The sequence below is a fragment of the Tetrao urogallus genome, assembly GCF_951394365.1.
Source record: "Tetrao urogallus genome assembly, chromosome: 3".
NCBI classification, from domain to species: domain Eukaryota; kingdom Metazoa; phylum Chordata; class Aves; order Galliformes; family Phasianidae; genus Tetrao; species Tetrao urogallus.
Window position 1 is genome coordinate 3,679,866 of NC_136815.1, and position 22,031 is coordinate 3,701,896.

The following is a 22,031-nucleotide window of genomic DNA, read 5'->3' on the forward strand; positions in this document are numbered from 1 at the left end:
AAGGGCTCAGAAGGAGGACACATGAGCAGCAGAAGCTGGTTTTAGAAAGGAGAATATGCAGAGAGAAACACAGGCAGTTATTCTTAGCACAAAGAGGTGAATGTAAGTCAATGTAAAAAAAAAAATACAGTTCTTGTATTGTGCACTACATTACACAGGAAAAAGGAACAAAGAAAAGCCAGAGTATCAATATAGTGTTTAATATTCTTCAATTGAAAAACACTAAAAAAGTAAAATTACAGTTATCATCACATAAAACCTTTCATCTGAAAGATTTACAGATGGAGTATACTTTTAGTAGTTTACATTTCTACCAGGCCTACAGTTTCAGCTTATATTTGTTGAAAAAGTAGCAGCCCATTTGTTCCTTCTGTTTGTAATAATTTAAGCATTGTATTCCACTTCACTCAGCACTGATACAAGTAAAACTATTCTGCAAAGATTGTTTTACTTGCAGATGATTTTGTTATCAATGGAAAAAGAGTACCTTAGGAAGTGATTAGGAAATGCTGCTTGACAGAACCCTTTAGAAGGCAATTTGATGATGCCCACTTCAGTAGTTAAGGCATAGTTTGATGACTTTGAAGGTTCTATATTGAATGTCAGCAGTTCCTCTGATTACAGAAATGTTGGCTGAAGGGAGGACTGGCAGAGATTCTTTGCACAGTTACTAAAAGGTTGCTTCCAAAAGCAAATATAATGCGTACAGTAGTTAAATAAAGTATTTCAGATGGGGAAAATAATGTCAGTTTCATAAATGCCAAGTGCTGTGCATTGTTTTTAGGAGAAGAACAGTTACTGACACTATGCAAGTATCCTGTTTTAGCAGCAGGAAGTTTCCAGTGCTATCAAGAAGAGTCTGCCTGTATCTACCTTTTAAATAATACAGCACCATAAATATATACATACAGTGATCATGGACAGTCTTCCCAGCTAATTCTAGCTGATAGTTCAGAAAGATAAATACTCAGCATTTACATTAACTCAATGAATCAAACAAATCCATTGGGTGTTTTGTTTTTGCTTTCATTCTGGGATTTGTTGTTTCCTTGTTTGATTTCAGTGAACATTTCCAGCTACTATATGCACTGCTGAGAAAGAGCTCCTGTGGAATTACTGAGCCTATCCTCAGCAGCTTCAGCTAATTTAATGTAGCCTGCATAACAGACCTGGCCTGCAACTCAGATCCTTCACAATAAAATATGATTAAGTTTAAGCCAGTGATCCCTCTACTCACATTTCCATTTCTTTATCAAATGTGCAGGTGCAGTACAAGGTGCAAGGAGAGAATCATTTCAAAGCTGATTTTCAACAACAATGCAGCTACTGAAAATAGCTGAATAAATACAAAAATAACACTGACAGGTGGCTGAAAAAGAAGTAGCTAGAGTAACCAAGGTCTGAGGTCTTTTTTCCAGCACAGGTAGACATATTTTGAATAGCTTCACTATTCAACTTTCCAAATAGCAATTTTCCCTTCTTCCTTTCCAGCACCACTGAGGACGTATCTGTCCTCTGCAGAGCAAAGAGCCTTTACTGTATCAGCGTGACCAAACAACTCTTTCTCCACAGTCTTCTTCTCAGCACTGATCACGTAGATCTTCCCTTTGATTTTGCCTTGTGATGTTCCAGTGCTGCCAACCCACATCTGGAGGAAAAATGAAACAATATTTTTTTTGACTCATGAAATTTTAAGACATAGTTGAGATAGGGTTTTCCTTTGCTAAGCTGGAAAATGGCAACGAGTAAGAATTTCCTTTATATGCATTTGTTGGAGTAAATGGCTTCCCCTCCACACGAAGAGGTTCCGAAGAGATCTCTGGGGAAAAGAAAATAATCAGACTGTTGTATCTGATTTCCATTCCTGGAAAAAAAGCGAAGGTCGTAACAGAGAAAAAGATCACCGAGCACACGAAGAAACACTACCAGGAACAAGTCAGCAGAGCTCCTGCAAAGAGGTAAACTGCCTCAGTGACTGGCAGGGCAGCAGGAGGGGAATAATAGCCATGTAGACATGGAGCACAAGGATCATCATCCATAGAAGCACAAGGATTCTGATCCATAGAAGCACAGAATCATTGAATGGCTTGGGTTGAAAGGGACCCCAAGGATCATTAAGTTCCAAACTCCTCTGCCACAGGCAGGGCCATCAATCTCCAGATCTCGTACTGGACCAGGTTGCCCAGGTTCCCATCCAAAAGCCCTCAGCTTGCCTTAAGTTTCACAGGTACAGTGCAGACAGAAGCTGTCACTTCACCACTGTACAAAAACCACAGCCTGCTCATATCCTGAGTGCTATGACTAGTTCTAATCACACTCTGCAAGGACATTGAGAAGATTCAGAGAAAAAGAACTGAAACTATCAAGGGCAAGGAGCAGCAGTCGTAAGTGAAGATAAAAATAAAAATTAAGAAGGCTTAGTTTGTGCATTCCCCCTCCATGGTATTGCTACTGCCACCATAAGACATAGGGCATAGTGAGAGGCACCTGGTCTGGCCTGGTAGAATAGAGCTGTGGTCTTCACATGGATAGTTTTGTACAGGGCGAGTCGAGGCTCCCAGAGGCATGTGGGTAAGAGGAATATGTGATAAAGTAGTAAGGTGATATTCAAGGTGTAAGGTGAGGAGAAGGCTCTGGGAAACCTCATGCTCTCTCATCCATGACACACCCAGAGCATACATTGCACCAGGCAGCAGTGTGAGTGGGAGGAAGCCCTAAAATAAGAATTAAACATACCCAGCTCTGCTTGGGGGAGTGCTGTATCTAAAGCTATATTTCATTTCTGTTCACAAACTTAGCCAAGGGCTGGATACACAAAAACCTTTTCCTATCTCATAAGACACTTCCTGGAAAAAAAAAAATGTCATTCTACAAGATGGATTCCCATCTTGTGGAAAACCTGAGGGGAAAATGAAAATATTTCTCCTTTATATTAGCTATTTACTTGTAAGTTAACCCTAAGCACACCCATGTCATACCACAGCTACAGTCATTTGCACAGCTACTGATACTACCCAGAAACAGCAGGTACAGCTGGAGGCCAAAAATGACAGGCACTCAAGATAGCTAGGTAGGAAGCGTAGGCCCTTTTGTCTCTGTTCAGTTAGACATGCAGTAACTAAACAAGAAAAAGGTCATCTACAAAAACAGACAAACAATAAATGCCAAGCAGCATGGCTATTAACCTTTTCCAAGGTTTAGTCTTAGGAGCCCTGAGATTAAATATCAAGGGACCTAAACTTTCAGCTTCTTTCAGCTGAAAATGTCAATGGCTAATAAAAGTCACCAGGCTTTTAATTACTTGTGAGATTTTTTTGGCCTGATATGTATTTTGGGCTACAGTCATAGCAGCCAGTTGTGGGGGGCTATGATTTGAAAGAAAAATCAATGTTTTAAACTAATACATTGGCAAACAGTCCGTAAGGAAGCTAACTAATAAAAGCCTGTGAGAGCTGTAAACAAACAAAGCTTTGGTAAAGAATTCTACAACAAATGAAAATCAGTCCAAACGTCTCTCACCTGATTTTTGACTTGTATCATGCAGGTAATCTCAGAGCAATCCTGAAGATGAATTTTTTGAGGTGTGCTTGCAAAGTCTCTGGTGTTCCAAATATACAGGTCACTACTCCCTGAGTAAGATGCCCACACTTCATTTCTCTGAAGCACAGAAAGTTATGCTTAACCTTAGCACTGCTGACAGCAAGCATACTGCAATAAGTAACTACACAGTTGCTGGCGTGTCGCGACAGCTTTCTTCACACCATATTAGCAGTTCAAATGTAATACCTCAGGAAAGAGCTGGAAGCAGAGGAAATACGAACACACATCCTTCAGGTGATGTTCAATCTTCATTTGTAGTCGAAATTCGTAAGTTGACATTACAAATATGCAACTTCCAGTGCCTTCAATATCAGATAAAGGGTTATTAGCAGAAGTGCCAACTCCTTTCGCATCCATAAGCCCTGAGCAAAACTGGCAAAATAAAATGGATGCACCTAACAGCTGTCTTATTTCTCAATCAACAGTGACATCTTAGAGGCTCTTCCTGTTTTTTATAGTATCTATTTCTTACTTCTGTTTTCTTCAAATGCTGGTTACTATTTTTGCAGTACAAACACCTGTTAAAGTCCAAAAATAATGAGAGAAGAGATTCCTTTACATTAGGAGGTCTCACAGTTAGGTTCCCTAGTACACAGTTCTTTTAATCTACAGAACTGAGATGAAGTGTTTGTGCTACAAAGTTAATCTTTAACCCACCAAATCACTGCTACTACTTGCTGCACAAATTCCCAAAGACTGCACCTGCTTTCTGTTTCACCTGTTGTTCTGTTAAGGTGTGCTTAGATATAGGCTCCTGAGCATGGCAGTACTTACTATCAGTGCAGTCTTGAACACACCACCATTTATGCAATTACTTCAAGTAATTTATTAAATTACTTCTAGGGAAAAGATGTTTAACATAAATGCTGGCTTTATTCACCTAGACTCTTGCAGAAGGGATGACAAGTTCTAAATGTGCCCAGTTTGAGGATTACCAACTGAGATCAATACCATACAATCAAAATTAAAAAGTCAAAATACCAAAAGCAACTTGCAGATGTTTACCCCTTCAGACTTTAAAACAACTTCCTCTAAGCTTTCCATTCCAATCTACAGGTATGGCAAGGAGGGGTCAGGCAAACAGTGCAGCCAGAGGCCACCTCCTGTAGCAGAGGCAGTATTCTCAGGAGAGACTCAAGCTAGCTAATTAAGTAAGACTTTTGGAGGCCTCACTTACAGAAGGCTACTTAAACACACTAAGTGGGAACTGAGGGTAGAACATCGTGCATACAAAGTCAGAGTGTGAGTTTAATGTATTGGTCTGACTAATAAAACAGCTTTTTTATTTATTTATTTTTTTAATTTTTGAGGAATTAACTTACAGCACCACAGTTGGTCATTATGAAGTTTAATAGAAGTTAGGTTTTGGCAGGGCAGCTGAAAAGCACGGTTAACCTTCAGAGTGCTGATGTTCCAAGCAATCACTGTTCCATCTAAGCTGCTTGAGTATGCTTCACTGTTGACACAGACAAAAAAAAAAACAAACAAAAAAACCCAGTATGTTATACATTCACATTCAGAACAAAATTCATACAGAAGGACTTGCAAAATCACAAGTTTTACAATAAGCCAAAGCCCAAGAGGCTTCAAGGCCAGATACTATAATTTTAACAGTAAGCAGTCAGCTGTACTCAGCCATTTCAAACAGTGACTGGAGTTTTGAAAGGATGGGAGCACACTCATTCTGTGTGAACACCAAAATGCTTGAGGAAGGACCTATACTTTTTCCCTACCTATGTTTGTTTTACACTGCTGGTTCTAAACAGTTCTATTTTGCTCATCACAGCTGGTTTAGGTCATGTTCTGGAGTGTCCAATTCCATTATTTTAGTGTAATTTAATTATTTGAGTGTGCATTATTTCAGTGTGCATTTAAGCAGCCAACAGCAACTTCTGAGTTACAGCCAAGCATCCATCCTTCTAGCTGTTTGTCTCCTGTCAGAATTAATGTATTCTGGCACAGATACTTTTTTCTTCGTCACAGATTATACTCCAAGACCTTACCTCACTAGCAGCACTGCAGGCTAATTCAGGCCTCTAAGTGAACTAGAGCATGGAATACATCATGGTTGAAGAGTTAAACACAACAAAAACATCCCCTATAGTTTTCCTGAACACTGTTGCCTTTTCGATTTTCTCTTTTCCTCTCAAGGCAGGACCAAAACATCTCAATATCTTTTTTCTTTGCTACTGCACCTGAGAAAACAAATCATGCAATCCCTCCTACCTTTGACATTTGTTTTCTTCAGATAAGAGTACCTTTTCCAGTAGGCCCTAATGACACCTAAGCAAATTCCCCCTCAAAACCCAGTCATGCCTGCTGCAACACTAGGAGAACTGAGGCTTGTCTCTGGTCTGTCACTCTAAGTTAACTAGTTCATGCCTTCAGTTACACCCTTCCCAATGCTACCAAAAGATTAAAAGCATTTTCTCTGAACAAAATGAGGAATGTACTATTTCCTTTAAAAACATGCAGGATAAACTCTGAAGCATGTTGTAAAAATCCGGTCAACGATGAAGTGCTCACAGCAAAAATGAAATAGTTTTTAAATTGCATCTCTACTGATTCGTACAGAGCCACCAACTTCCAGCTGCTCTACATCTCGCCTGAAGAAAATATTCCTTTATCATCTTTGTTCCAAAGTACATAATGATTTTTCATTAGGAAGGAAATAGTTTGCAATACACAATAATGGGAGCTACAATACTAGACATAGTGATGTCTGACAGTAGTAGGATGGCTTTCTATTTAACCACAGGAAGATTCTCCTTAACACTCGTGACTTTTCCAGTCTCTCAACATTTTGTTGTAGATGCATTTTTAAGAAGAAAACATTGTAATTAAATATACCTGGGTATTCCATTCTTCTTCTCCACAACTATGTCTGTAATATCAGAATGGTGATCATTTAGTTGCTTATTACAAGACATACTGTGAGTGTTGATTATATAAATAATGGAGTCTTGAGAACCAATCCATACTTGACTCTGTTCTACCATTACCATACAAGTCTGGGGAGAAAAAACAGGATTAAATACTAAAAATAAAACAAAACAAAAAAAACCCACTTTTTAATATAAAGGAAAAAGGCTACGTTACAAGTCACAGCTTTCTGGTGATTACAGTAAGGGATTAAAACTCAGCACTCCAGTATTTATCCTTTGCTCAGCTGGAGGGAGCAGAAGGACAGATCTCTTAGCTGAGTTTAACTTTCAGTAAACAAGATTAATTATGTATTTTGGTAATTGGTTCAAAGTTGTGTTTCCTGGCTTAAACAACGTAGAAGTTACAGAGGGCACTGGGAAACCACAGAATTTGGTGTATTTCTGTCTTCTGGGTTGGAAGCTGTACTCACCATCTGATATAAACACCCTTCCTACTTTACTTAAAGTGGTACCTAGGAAAACACCACTTTCTCCTTTATTGTGCCTGGAACATCCCTCCCCCATTCAGAAATTCTTAATTTCTCCCTCCTGAGTTCCACAAGACAAGTCTTCCTCTTCTTCTCTTCCTCCTCTTTAGAACAGGTCAGCATCCAGCTCTTCTCCAAGATTTCTATTTTTCCTCTACCATCAGCTTTCTCCCCCCCCCTTTCCAATTTTTTTCCCCGCATCCATCCACAGAAATGTTTCTCAACTTCCACACAAGTCACCTATGAAGCTCTTTGCTACATGTTCCCTCTTCGGTATGTTTTTCACTCGGTCCAAAGCCTGTTTCAGCCCTCCCTTTCACTGAGTTTTTCAATTCAAATTCCCACAAGTAACTCTCCTTGATCTGTTGTCTGAGTCTTCTTTTAGAACTATCTGTATCACCCACTAGTTTCCTTACACATTTCTCCAGTTTCTAGCTCTTCAGCACAGATGACTTTTCAACTGTGCTTAGGGCTATCTCTGTTCTCTTTTTATATAGATTCTTTCCACTCAGCTGTTTCCAACCAGCCTTCCTGCTCCAAGAACCCACTAGGCTAGCATGCCATCTCCTCAGTCAATCCATCACTTCCTACCAGTTGACTTGTTTTGTTACAAAACCTTTTTCTCCCAATCTTCCATTTCTCCAAGTTAACTGCAGCATAACTCAAATATCCTTCAACTTCTAAGGGATGACTGTGTGGCCCAGTGTTAATTAGGCTATCAGCAACAGAAAAAACAAGCTAAATCATCAGTCATGGTATGAGTGTTAGTCTTACCAATTTACAGCGGCCCATTCTGAAACAGTGCTGCTGAATAGTCCAGGTAGATGCATCAAAGACCACAACTTTCCCTTCGTTTAAAGCACACCACAGTTTTGGATGAGCATTGTCAGGTCTTTCTGAAATGTCAAGATGCCCTAGAAACAAAGCAGAGAAGATGAGAGAAGAAAATAAAACACTTCCAGAGACACATGGAAAAAACATTATTAGAGGCAGAGCAATGAAATGCTTCTGTGTTCTGGAACTTACATCACCAGTTAACAAATGACACAGTTCACACTGAATTTGTGCTCCTTATCTAATTGGTGATTTCACCTGATGGTTTAACCTCACACTTCAATGTTATTCAGAGCAGAGATGATCTTTTTCACTGACAAATTAAATGTTTAGATAACTGGAATTGCAGGGAGGCTTATAAGCCCTATGAAATAAATCTAGTGACTCCATTCATTCCATCTGCCACATGACTGTTTCATTTAGAAGAAAGCAAGCTCCATTCAAAGAAAGAAAAGCACAACCAAACCCTCCACCACCACCACACACAGATTCTCCATCCAACTTTCTGAACTGTGGAATTCACTTTGTGCTTTTGTCTCAGCAATTACACGTGAACTTAAGTCAGGAGATGAGTAAAGTTATGAAATTAACTCAGAATTAACACCTCTCAACTCAGATTCATAACTACTGTGAACAGCCCCAGATAAAAGTGCTTTTTTTTTTTTTTATTCCTTGTTGTTGTTTTAAGTATGATCATGTATTTGTTCCCTCACAGACCATTTACTCTTGAAATAGATCAGGATCATGTAACAAAGGATATTTATTTCTAGGATTTCTTCTTTGCCTTTTGGCCAAATGCACGTTTTGAGCAAGACATACACTAAAATCCAGTGAGTTCTTAGTGCCTCTGAATCACAATCCCTATGCAAGTCATTTCTCACAAGTACACACTAACAGCACGCTCCTCACTTCCAGGTGTGAAACCTGAGGTGAAAACCTTAGTTTATGTTCGGGCTGAAATCTCATTAAGTGCACATATGACTGCTCTGAAAAATCCAAGACTATCCAAATTAAGCAGCTAAAATGAGATGAAGCTTTTGCCCCTGACTTTTTTTCCAGTGCATTTTTAATTAGCGAGATATAAGTGTGCCAAATATCACACAGAAGATCACAGAGAAAATAATAATGCATTCTTCAGGCATGGACTTAAATCACATGGGATGAATTAGATATCAGATCATATACAGTGAGAGTCACAGGAATATAGATCTGGCTGGGATTTCTGCACTGTGGTTCAACTAAACACTCCTATATGACTACTGAAAATGAGTAGTGACTATGAAAATGAGCAGTGAACACTGGTCAGTGCTGGAACATCATTTTTCCACCCTGCTCAATAAGCAAGGTAGAAAACTTAATGGCAAACTGACACATTAACATATAATTGAAGACAATTAAAACACATACACACATAGGATGGCAAATTAAGACTGTGAAAGCTACCTTAATATATCACTATTCTTTTTCAGTAATTTTCTGTTTTAGTATTCTATACACAACCAAGGCCTGTCAGAATGTGAACAAAATCAGACAGTCATAATACCAGGTGCTAGGAGATAACATTTTATAGGTTAATTGAGGCTACTATAAAGAAATACATCACCTTACCTGGAGTATAAAGCAAGACATCTATTGCCTGTGGAAATGTCTCACCAGCTGATGGGTTGATCTTATGCTTTAATGTTTCTGAGGTTGTTTTGGGGATCATCATAGGCACTAAAACAGATTTTTAAAAGGTCATGAAGTGCATAGTTGAGCCTGAAGCAGATCTATAATCCTCATGAAAGAATAATTATGTACCACTTATTCCCATTTTTCCTTCTAACTTTAGCTGACTGTGAAAGCCCAGTACTTTAATAAAGGAAGCACATGCATTTATCCAAAAAACAAACACAAGAAAAACCCACCCAACACAGTATATTGATATCAGTATAGTTTCTAACTAAACAAAAATAAATATTTAATAAAGAATGGCAACCAAAGAGCAACAAGGCTATCATCATCTTATATCTCTACAGATAACCAGTTTGAAAAACAAACTGTAAACAGAAAAGGCTGAAACAGATGATGAGATACCAGCAGGCTTCATAGCACTGTTACATGACTGACCTTCATTCTTCATCCTGTCAAAATAAGACAGTTTAGAGGCTGCATATATGGCTTTGGAGGACTGCAGCGCACCAACGACTGCATCCATCAGAAGAACGTTTGTCAGTGCTTGCTGAATATACTGAGGATCCTAAAGAAAAAAGTCTTACTGTAGTTTACCCACTACTCATCATTCTTGCATGTCTCCATATTCAACCATCACAATGCAAGTCAAGCTTAAGCACAAGCACTAGCCAGCTGCTTTTCTGGAGCATAACCCATGCTACCTGCAAGCAAACCTCACTATCACATGAGATTTCACCCCAAAGCAAGGGCATAAAGCAAAGAACCAAGAGCTACAGTTAATTCATTGCACTGAAAGAGGTACTTCGGATCTGGCACAATTTTGATTCAGAATGCACAACTGAAACTGTATGAACTGCACTGATGGAAGACAGACAGCACACACAGGACAGACACCAATTTCCATCCTGGACCTGTCTGCATAGTAGAGAAGCACACTTTTCTTGACCTCATCTAATACTACCCAAATCCTTCCTAAAAAAAAATCACCAAAATGCCTTTTCACTATTAAATTCATTACTCATGATGAATTTAATCTTTTGGCTGGGAACCATTCTCATATGATCCTTCTTCTTCCTCAAAGGTTTTGTGGCAGAAGACACATCTTGCTCTATTTATTCACAGGATCTACAGCTACCAAGATTCCAGCACGGCAAAGAAAAAAAAAATAATCCCTCTAAACATTACACTTTGTGTAAGGGAAGTAAGGCATGGTAAGCTTCTTTTAGGATCACTGCTCTCATTTCGTAAGCTTAAGCTACCAGTGTAATTCACAAAACTGGTAACTAAACAGAAAGGTCCAAATTAACGGAGAAAAAAAAATTCCTTATTTTTAAATGCAGTATTTAATTGTACATATTTAAGTGTACTATTTTGCTAGTATTCTGGATGTATTATATTTAGAAGCAACATCAGAAACAACATCTTATTACTTAGATATCACATGCTAAAACCAAGAAATTCCAAGACTGATTCAGAAATTATTTAGAACAGAAACAGAAAGCACATATTTCACATTATTTAGTTGGCTGTGCCCATTTTTATACCTTGTGATCATCTGCCATTTTCTTTCCAGCCCACATTTCTTTCACTATCAGGTACCAGAGATCACACTCAGTTTTCAGGTTAGCTTCAAATACTTGTTTTTTATATATCGTTTCAATCCTCAGAGTAGGTATTCTCAAAAGAAGGAAAGCTACAGTTGTGTTCTTAACATCCTGGAAACAAGAAAAGCAAGGAAGGTGTACCATGCAGTCACAACTAAGATGCAGTATTAATCCTACAGGATAACCTTTATCTAACTACAATTAATATTTCAGTTGTTCATACACATACTAAACAGAAACGGTCTGTTAACAGGTTTTGTGAAAATGATCATTGCTAACAGTATCACCCAGGCTTCACTACAGAGTGGATACAGATTGGTGCTCTGACACTGTAGTCAAAAATGTACATTTACATTCATGTTATTATATTCCTCTGGCTCTGTGTACCAAGCCTTGTGTCCTGTAAATCTAAATTACAGCCTTTCAATATCTAAAGGGAGCCTACTAACAGGAGGAGAGTCAATTCTTTGAAAGGATAGATAACAGCAGGACAAAGGAAATGAAGGAGAGAAGATTTAGGTAGAATGTCAGGGGGAAGATCTTCACAGAGAGAGTGGTGAGGTGCTGGAACAGGCTGCCCAGAGAGGCTGTGGATGCCCCATCCCTGGAGGTGTTCAATGACAGCTTGGATGGGCCCTGGGCAGCCTGGTCTGGTATTAAATGTGGAGGTTGGTGACCACATTAAATGTGGTAGGGGATTGGAGCTTCATGATCCTTGAGGTCCCTTCCAACCCGGGCCATTCTGTGATCTAGATGTTAAGGACTCCAGATTTTTAAACCACACTATCCCAGCACCTAGCACACATCCACCTCTTCAAGACCTCTTATCCTTTGTGAGTTTCTGATTTCAGAGCTATTCATTACAGCTCTTACTGAGACAGTCTGAGGTAGGTCTTTCAGCAGAATGGAACATTGCTTGTCATCCACAGAACTGCAGGGGTTGGAAGGGACCACTGGAGACAATCTACTCCAACCCTCTCCTGCTGCTAAAGCAAGTTCCCAAGAGCAAATTGCACAGGAAAGTGTCCAGGTCAGTTCTGCAAACCTCCAGAGAAGGAGGCTTCATAACCTCTCCGAGCAGCTTATTGCAGGGCTCTGTCACCCTCAAAGTGGAATTATTCAAGAAAATGACTCAATGCTCACCTCTATATCCCTGAAAGCAGCAATATGGACATAGCCAGGACGTCCTCCTTCAGTCAGAAGGAATAAACGCTTTTGGGTCAGTGCTATTTTTCCTACACCATAGTTAGTTTTAACTGAGCAGGATAACTTGTAGACACATTCATTCTTATCCAGATGCTCTATTACTGCTGGTGGCAGATTCACCTCTTGAGCTTCTGCTTCAGTTTCTTTCCAGTAGTTGTAGAAATCTCGGAATGTTTCAGGATCAATTTGTTTCTGCTGCCCTAAAAATTTTAAAACCTGTTTACTATGAGAAATTATTATATAGATTTAAATAGAAAGATAGTTTTAAAAGATATTGGCTTCCAGATTGCATTTCTAACAGTAAAATAAGCAGAACTGGGTAAGCACTACTGAACTGAATACTTCTCACAATGGCATTTCAGTTCTTGGTTCCACAGAATGCAAATATACAACATATGTACCAAGCCAGGATAAAAGCCAGTTAATTAATTAATTTAAAGACTTCAGCAACAGTTATTCCAAGTACTTAATTAAAATTAAAAAGAATTCAAGTGAGCTTGGACAGCAGAATATCGAGTTCTTGTGAGATGTATGCTACTTTTGGCATTAAAAAATTTGCATTTTTAACTGACGTTTAATCTCTGTGGCCACAAAATATAACAATGACTGCAGTAAGAAGGTATAGAAATAGAATTGAATAGTATTCTATAAAAGCAATCTTAATGTATGTTTTCAGAAATCTATCACAACATTCAGATCTCATTCACAAGAGAAAAAAGTTTTCTCAAACATAAGCTCTCCATTTGCTATGATAATGATTCAAGAGGAATCTAACTGTAGCCACTCAAACTCTGTATTTTGCTAGTTCTTTTCAAAGGTCTGCCACCTCGCCAGATTACTTACTGGTTTTATAAGACATTACCCATTAGCAATTAGGACAGGCTTATAGTCACTTGACTCATCTTAGCCAAAGCAGAACTGTACACCATTAAAACACAAAATGAATAAAAACCAGCCCATGAATTCAATCTGAAAAATTTTAAGTTGTATGCTTAAATATGTGAGAGGACTCTTCATCTCTTACTGTGGACACAGATATATCCATGTACCTGTGCATACATGTGCAGACGTACACGTGTACATCCTGTCTACATCCATCTACTCTCCACACTTACTTCAATTAAATGAAAGCTCCAATACTGAGTTGACTATTAAGAAGAGAAACAACTGGAGACACATCTTCTTTTATCCTAGCTCCCAAAAACAAAACCAGCTTTAAATTGTCACTGTGTCAGTGTAGATGATCAGTAAAAATGTACCCTCTACCCACCTACGGTTAAGGCATCAAACAGCCGATGTATGGTGTCTGTGTCTCTGACAATCCCAGACTCCTGGATTCGCTTCACAAAATCATCCAGCTGCATGTGTGTTTTTGGCAATTCAAAGTGTTTCACGTGGTCATCTGTTTTTGTCATTTCCCTTTGTTGTTCCATCACTAGGCTTATCAGCCTCTTTAGCTCAGGCTTGCGGTCAGCTTGAAAACGCTCAGAAGGAGGCAAGGTTTCCACAATTTTTCTTACAAGTTCAGTAGGGAAAATTCTTAAGTCTGTTTTATCTAGGTTCTGAAAGTCAGAAAGTGCATTTAGTAGTTTCCCTTGCATCAAGCTAATAAGTCCCCGGAGGTAGAAGTACCTTGCCAGCAATGCTGAGTTATCAGGTGGTAAGGTATTTATAGCTCTGCTGAGATGGTTGAAGAATTCTGTATAGTAGGAGTGAACACAGTGGCTCATCAGAGGAAAGTGAATTTCTGGGATTTTGAATGTACTAACTGGTTTGGAGGGCTTTCTCACAGCTAGAAGTGAAAAAAAGGTGGTACAGGAATTAGTAAAAGCATGAATTTTTCTGCAACCAGCAGTACTACAAACAAAAAGAATCCCACCACGACAATTTCTTCAATTAAAATGCATAAAATTCCTTAAGGTTAAAGTTATGCTAAGGACACAAATGTATATCTATATACATCCTTCTTAATATCAGAACATTCCCCATTCTGGTAATTTCCTTTCTAGAGAATACATGTTTTAAAGATGTATATATTCACATTATTCATATATCTCTTTATGTAACACACTAAAATACGCAAGTAAAATTACACATGTGAATAAATCTATATCTGCAGTTCGGAAAGGCCTTGCTTAGTTACACAAAAGTAAACCTAAGCAAATATTTAAATGCAGTGGAGAAATGGACATAAGGGCGGTAAGGACAGTAATCATGCCCCTATCCTCTGGTACAGCAGAACTTAATGCAGAATACAAGCTGATTTAACGTGCAAAGAGAAGCACAGATGGGGCCCCAGCAGAAAATGACCCAGCTCACCATTTCCTTCCAGCATCTGACACTGTTTTTGTGGAAATCTTTCAGTGATATCATACAAAATGAAAAAAAAACTGCATTCATTCAGCACATTCTTCACTCACCAATGTCTGTCTCTATTCTTCGAAGTGAGGATTTTCTAGCAGGACTCTCTGGTAGTTTGATATCTTGCAGATTGGGCATACTGATTACCATACGCCTGTTAATGATGTTCTGTGAATTAAATCTTTTAGAAGCCATTTTCTCCATAGTAAGTCTTCTCGGAGTACGAAACATCAAGTTGAATCTGAAAAACAAAAAATTATATAATTAGGTTTAAAATTCTGCATATATACACAAACTAAATAACTACTTAATACTATGAAACAGCAAGAAGAAAAAAAATCAAGCGATAATCATAGTGTCAATTTACAGTTTTCACAGCCATGACTGGACACATCCATATCGCTCCTTCACAGTAAGCTTAATAAATTGGCCCATTAATTAGTCACAATCTTATTCACAGGTAACCTAATCTCATACCGGTACAGTCAAAAGGTCTTTCAGCACTCATACCATTTATCTCTGATAAAGTTCAAAACCACAACAGGCAAGGTGAAAAAGTTACCTATCCTCTTCAGACTGGGTGCTCAATTCAAGTCGAGCAAAAGCATCCATCTTTCTGTTCAAACGAGCTTTAAGAAAAGAGTGAAACATGTAGGTCTCTAAAACCTGTGAGAGACAGACTGGTTAGCTGTGGATCATTTACAAGTTAGCAGCATGTTTTGAGCATTTTTATCATCTTTCAAGACATACCACTGAAAACATTCATTTTAGCAATCACAAAAAACCAGAAGTACCTGACTTCAGCAATAGAACTAACTCAGCTTTCAGTCACCTTCCACATTTGCTTAGAGGCAAACAGTAACCTCAGACCACCTTCCAAAAGTTGAAAGCAAAACAAAAATGGGAAATACTGAGCAAAAGAGGCCGATTTAGCTACTGAAGTTTAAACATAGCACTAATGCACTAACAGAAAAACATCTGTACGTTTAAATGTAAGCTTAAAAAAAAAAAACCTTTATATTAATGACATATTCCAAAAGCTTGCCTAAAATACCCTTGCTAGTCCTGCAGTTGCTATTTTTTTCACTTCATAAGTTATTGCTTATGTATCCATGCTTTGCTATGATGTTTTAAAAATGCAGATGAGAAAGATTTGTAATTAATACTGATATGCTGAAATTAATGGAAACATTATATCAACAGTTAGACAGTCCATACTCAAGACGCCACTTATCTGTCCATTTTCATCTCTTACACATCCCTTAACAATGCATCCTTAGTGCCTCCATAGATGCTATTTCACAAATTTCTGCTTTACATATTCTCCAGTAGATGGCATATTTTGTTCCCTGTTGTATGCACAGGAATCACAGAATGGCCAGGGTTGGAAGGGACCTCAAGGGTCATGAAGCTCCAACCCCCTGCCACATGCAGGGCCGCCAACCTCCCCGTTTAATACCAGACCAGGCTGCCCAGGGCCCCATCCAACCTGGCCTTGAACACCTCCAGGGACGGGGCATCCACAGCCTCTCTGGGCAGCCTGTTCCAGCACCTCACCACTCTCAATATGTAAAGAACTTCTCCCTGACATCCAACCTAAATCTCCCCTCCCTCAACTTAAACCATTTCCCCCGTCCTGCAGTTATCAACCCTTTCAAAGAGTTGATTCCCCTCCTGTTTGTAGGCTCCCTTTAGGTACTGAAAGGCTGCAATGAGGTCACTCCGCAGCCTTCTTTTCTCCAAGCTGAACAAGCCCAGCTCCCTCAGCCTGTCTTCATAGGGGAGGTGCTCCAGTCCCCTGATGATCTTTGTGGCTCTCCTCTGGACCCTCTCCAACAGCTGTCTTTCTTGTACTGGGGGCTCCAGACCTGGACACAGTACTGCAGATGGGGCCTCACAAGAGCCGAGTAGAGAAGAACAATCACCTCCCTGTCCCTGCTGGCCACCCCTCTCCTGATGGAGCCCAGGATACCATTTGCTTTCTGAGCTGCAAGAGCACACTGCTGGCTCATGTTAAGCTTTTTATCCACCAGGACCCCCAGGTTCTTCTCTGCAGGGCTGCCCTCATGAACTGACATGCTGCAGGAATGGTGTCCTTTCTAAAGGTTTTTAAAGATAACTAATTGAGATAACACTATCAGTATATAACACTAACACTGCCAGTAACATTAGATACCAACAGCAATTACTCTGTATTTTGCTACCTTGTGAGATTTACTTGAAAGCAAGCCTATCACTATGCTATGTTTAATTTCTGTTTAACCCACAGCTTACTGAAGAACTTAGTTTCACCAAAAAAAGTGACAAGCACACAACTTTATAATTTTTAAGAAAGTAGGCTGGGATAAGAACCCACTTTATTAAGTATCTGTTAAAAACTGTGGAGAAATTAATTAATTGTTATTTGGAGAATAACACACAGCGCTTCATAAATCAGGTACTCACAGATCAGGTAAGTCTTGAAATCATTTTTTACTTAACTAATAGATGCTTTTGATTGGTTAATAACCCGGCTATTTAAAAATTATGAGTTGAAAATCCTGGGATACTGGCTTGCTTTGTTGCAACAGAATTTTCCTAGAACACTGTAAATGATTAGACGCAAACCTTAAGAAGATGTAAATTCTGCTTCTCAGATATGCAACAGTTCAATTAATTGGAGGTTAATATTAAACTAATTAACTGTGCAAACAGTTTAATGTAAAAATACTGGTCTCAATTGCAAGGATGAAAATCTCAACTTAGCTTCCAAGCTAAGTACTCCAGCAGTGCGAGAAACTCCAGCACAAATCTATCTATTCTCAGCCTCTTTCTCCCTTATCCTCTCTTTTTTCTGTTCTCACTTCCCTCCTCATTACTTCCTCTCCTCACCCAAAGGATCTCCAGCCTTTGATGATCAGTGAGTCTTCCACCAAAGGTACTGAGAACTGCTCTACATCTCACAGTCCTGTGATCAAGCCACTCTCTCTTTAACAAGGAAATCATACCCATTCCATTTCCTTCAGATACATTAAGCCATTATTTTAAAAGCATACTCCTGCAACAGTGCTCCAAAGGAAAACGCATCTGTATTCTTCATAGACATCTGTCTCATCACACATACTGACAAAAACTAAACTTGGGAACTTCAGAGGGCCTAAATCAAGCTTACTCTAACAGCAGGATCAAGGCAATGATGGCAGTAATGAAAAGAACTTCTACAGACAAAATCCACACAGCTGGAGGGTTTTATATTCCAATATGTACTAATATTGTGTGTTAGCAGGCGGGCTAGGAAAAACTACTTGGGGATTTTAGGCCCGAGGGGCTGTAGCCTATGAGCCTGGCACAAGGCCATGCACTGTTCATGTCTTATTTCATGGGCTTCATAAAAGTAAGCCACAGTCAGAATACCCGGTAAATCACGTCAGCTGTCTCAACTCAGACCCCACATGCATCAGAATGCCACAGGCTGCAAGGACACAGGTCATCTGACATCGTACACATCCTATAACCCAACATGAGCAAAGTGGCACTCAGTGTCCACAGCATGCTTTCACTGCCGTGCATTGTGGGAAATGGGTTCATGGCCTGGAGCCAAACAGGCATCATCAACTGCTTGCCATGGTGCTCAGGATTTAGATAAAGCAGGTACTCCGACTTGAGTCGCTCATTCTTCTGCCATGCTTCTGTAATTTGCTCTGAAACTACATATCTTGCTCTCCAAAAATGCTGTTTATAGTAAATAAGTGTGACATCCAGTGGGTCAATAACACTACACAAACCAAACCACGACCATTTCACTAATTTCTGACATTAATTCTCAAGTACAGATTAATAACAGAATTACAACATATTTAATACTGAACTTACTTTTCCATAAAATGGCTGGTCTCCTATTGCCCTTGTTTTCAGAAATTCTTCACTGTTAAACACTCTGTGTTCATAATTTAGGTGGTCTTTTACCTCCCTGGGGATAAAATAAATAAAAAGATAAATACGACTGGAGATTTGTGACTAAGTTGTAAGTTTTGCAGCAGCCCACTAGCACTACTAGCAATGTGTTGCAGTATCAGAAGGCAAACTGAGTTTTAATGAGCAAGTCTGAGTTTCTGAAACAGAGGAAAAGAACACAGACTCTTACAGGAAGACAGGCTACCTGCTGTGACTGCCATTTCCAATCAGCAAATTCACTTAAGGGGGATCAATTTCAACAACACATGGAGAGGAATCTTTATATTTAAGTCATAACCTGTCTCAGGTCCTGAAACAGTATTAATGTACTGAATCACAGACAAACCATTTTAAGCATGATGGCAAGCATTCACAGGGACAATCTGAAATACGTGACCTGGCCTCACGTTGTCCCACTGCACTGCATCTCTAAGGTGCACGAGATAACAGATAACTTCTTCCTGCACTCTAAAACTCTGATCCTCGAGCCAGCAATAACTGACGATTGTGTGATGTTTAAAGAAACAGAGTTATTGAAATAAAACAGGAAGCTTTACGAAAAAACAGATGCGATTCTTAGTATATGCACGATCACAGCAGACAGAGGCCCTGTGCCATCCCTGGAAAACTAGACTGCTGTGTCACACATCTTTCACAGATCAGTGATGTAAGCCTATAAACAGCTTATCGAGCCATATGGGTTCAGGTCAATGGTGGTTATCACAAGTACATATTTCTATACAATTATATATAATTTATCATTGTTTTCTTCAAACACAAAACTTCCATGCACACGAAAATACTACAGTGCTTCACTGAAGACAGTAGCAACTGGCAGCAGAATAGCATCAGAGATTTACTTTCCTTCACTCCTGGGCGGTGGCAGATACATAGTTTTAGAAGATAGAAGAAACAATGCTGGAAAAAAAAAAAAAGAACAAAGAGAAAGTTTGAAGGAAAGGAGAAAGAAAGCAAGAAAGGAATCAATTCCTTTACAAAAATGTTATTATATCAAATAGCAAAGTATCTGTTCATTTTTTGTAGCCAAAAGTGTGCCAGTTATGCTGAAATCCACCAAACCCCATAGCCGTGACACATTAGGCTGTAAACACATTTTATTCTCCAGACCCAGCTGTGCTATCTGTAGCCTGCTGTTTCCTTCACAATCAGCAGCTACTGTCCTTGTGGGAGGCCCAGCTGTTTGTATGAATGCTCCCTAAGCCGATCCAACAAATGCAAGCAGGTTAACAAAGACCTGGTATTTGCACTGTATCTCCTTAGTGAAAGCATTAAGAGAGCATTCATGCGAGCAGTGCAGTAGCTGAGCCATCAGGAACTTCATCTCCAACATGAGGCAGTGAGAAACAGATGGAGGCAGTTATCTGCAGTAAGATTTTTCAGAAATGCCAGGCAAGCAGTTTTGTTCTCATGCTTGAGTATGTTACCATCTATGCAAAAGAAATCAAGCTTAGGCACATCAACCAGCAATTTTCTGCATGTTTTTAGAAATGACCTACCATACCACCACAACTGCCCCAAAGACAAGAAAATAATAGCAGGATTGACAATGGGTACCCTGGTAAGATGTGTATGCATACATTAGATGAGCTTAAGAACAAGGAATAGTAATATAACTAGACCTCTTTGTTAGAGGAAAAAATCAAAACCCTACTCTACATCATTATTAAAATACCACCACAAAACTATTGTGCCAATACTGCACTTGAGTTTCAACAGCTCTTCTCCTTCCCTTACTCTCACTCACACGGTTGCTATCTCTGAATGTCTCAAACCTTCTCAGCATTTTTTCCATCTAGCCAGTTCAGGAGTCCTTCAGCTCCCAAATCTGTTTCTAGCTCTTCTACTGTCTCAGTTTGAATTCACATCCTCAGCAAGTTTGTGGATGACACCAAGCTGCATAGTGCAGCTGACACGCTCAAGGGACAGGATGCCACCCAGAAAGAACTACAGATTCAAGTAGTGGGCCCAAGAAAACATCACTAGATTCAACAAAGTACAAGGGCTTGCATCTGGGTCACAGCAACCCTCACTATCAGTACAAGCAGCACGATATGGAAGTATGGAGCACAGCCCTGCCAAAAAGGACCTGAAGGTGCTGGTGGATGGGAAGCAGAACACGAGCCAGCAACGTGCCCTCACAGTCCAGAAAGTCAATCATATCCTGGGCTGCATTGGAAAAAGTGTGGCCAGCAGGGTGAGGGAGGTGATCCTGCCCCTCTACTTCGCAATGGTGTGATCTCATATGGAGTGTGTTCAGGTGTGGAGTCCTCAACACAGAAGAGACCTGGACTTGTTAAAGTACATCCAGAGGAAGGCCACTAAAAGTGATTCAAGGGATGGAACACCTGCCCTAAGAGGACAGGCTGAGAGAGCTGGGGCTATTTAGCCTGGAGAAGGCTGCAGGGAGACCTGAGAATGGCCTTTCAGTATTTAAAGTGGGGGGCTATAAGAAGGAAGAGGACAGACTCTTTTGCAGGGCCTGCTGTGATTGGACAAGGGGAGACAGTTTTAAATTAAAGGAGGGGAGATTTAGATTGAACATAAGGAAAAAGTACTTTATAGTAAGGGTGGTGAAGCATTGGAAAAGGTTGCCTAGAGAAGTCCCCCATCTTTGGAGGCATTCAAGGTCAGGCTGGATAAGGCTCTGAGCATCCTGATATAGATGTCCCAGTTCACTGCTGGAGAGTTGGACTAGATGACCTTCAAGAGTACCTTCCAACTCAAAAGATCCTATGATTCATTTTTCTGTAGCATGACTGACCAATATGGTATTCATTTACAAATTAATATCCCTGGGCCTTAATCTGTTCTTAATTATGAGAGCTGCACTCCTCTTTATGAAATCTTTGCCTAAGAGACATGCAAATTCAGGAATTAGAACAGCTTTATGCAAGATTTCCTAGCCACGCATATCAAAAACATAGAGGCTGGAATAGACTTCTAGAGTTCATCTTGTTCAACTCCTCTACTGAGGCAGAGCCACCTAGAGGAGGCACTGTATGTACCAGAACACATTTATTATTCATATTCTAAGCAGGACCACCTTCTCATATTTCCTCACAAAACATCAGAGATATACAGAACACCTAGGAAGTAAGACAAATTAAGAGCATTCTCAATGACAGGGGAAGCATCTCAACTGCAACCATATGCTCTCATAATAAAAATACGATATCCACTGACCTGAAGATATTAACAATTAACTGCAAAGTCATTTGCTGAACTTCTGTGTTCAGTTTCTGCTGCCAAGCCCTTCTGCGCATCTGAAGTTCACCAAGGTCTGTGGTGGCACGGAGATGACACAGCTCTAAATCATAATGCAGTTGAAGACTCTCCGCTCTACAGAGAGAAGAAAAGTATCAAGGTGCATCCAAACACCACATCTT

General features: G+C 39.6%; 1 protein-coding gene across 1 annotated transcript in view; it reads right to left on the reverse strand.

Moving 5' to 3' along the window:
• Positions 1-1,447: 1,447 nt before the first annotated feature.
• The window catches only part of DENND3 (DENN domain containing 3), a gene marked incomplete at both ends in the record, with an annotated part of 37,449 nt that continues 16,865 nt past the window's right edge, over positions 1,448-22,031 (reverse strand). Inside the window, 15 exons of the mRNA XM_079533236.1 lie at positions 1,448-1,648; positions 3,520-3,657; positions 3,787-3,902; positions 4,923-5,056; positions 6,451-6,611; positions 7,787-7,926; positions 9,455-9,562; positions 9,956-10,085; positions 11,065-11,235; positions 12,268-12,530; positions 13,601-14,122; positions 14,751-14,932; positions 15,254-15,357; positions 18,544-18,640; positions 21,829-21,984. Of these exons, the coding sequence (XP_079389362.1) occupies positions 1,448-1,648; positions 3,520-3,657; positions 3,787-3,902; positions 4,923-5,056; positions 6,451-6,611; positions 7,787-7,926; positions 9,455-9,562; positions 9,956-10,085; positions 11,065-11,235; positions 12,268-12,530; positions 13,601-14,122; positions 14,751-14,932; positions 15,254-15,357; positions 18,544-18,640; positions 21,829-21,984 (2,623 nt within the window). The remainder of the gene's footprint in view (positions 1,649-3,519; positions 3,658-3,786; positions 3,903-4,922; positions 5,057-6,450; positions 6,612-7,786; positions 7,927-9,454; positions 9,563-9,955; positions 10,086-11,064; positions 11,236-12,267; positions 12,531-13,600; positions 14,123-14,750; positions 14,933-15,253; positions 15,358-18,543; positions 18,641-21,828; positions 21,985-22,031) is intronic.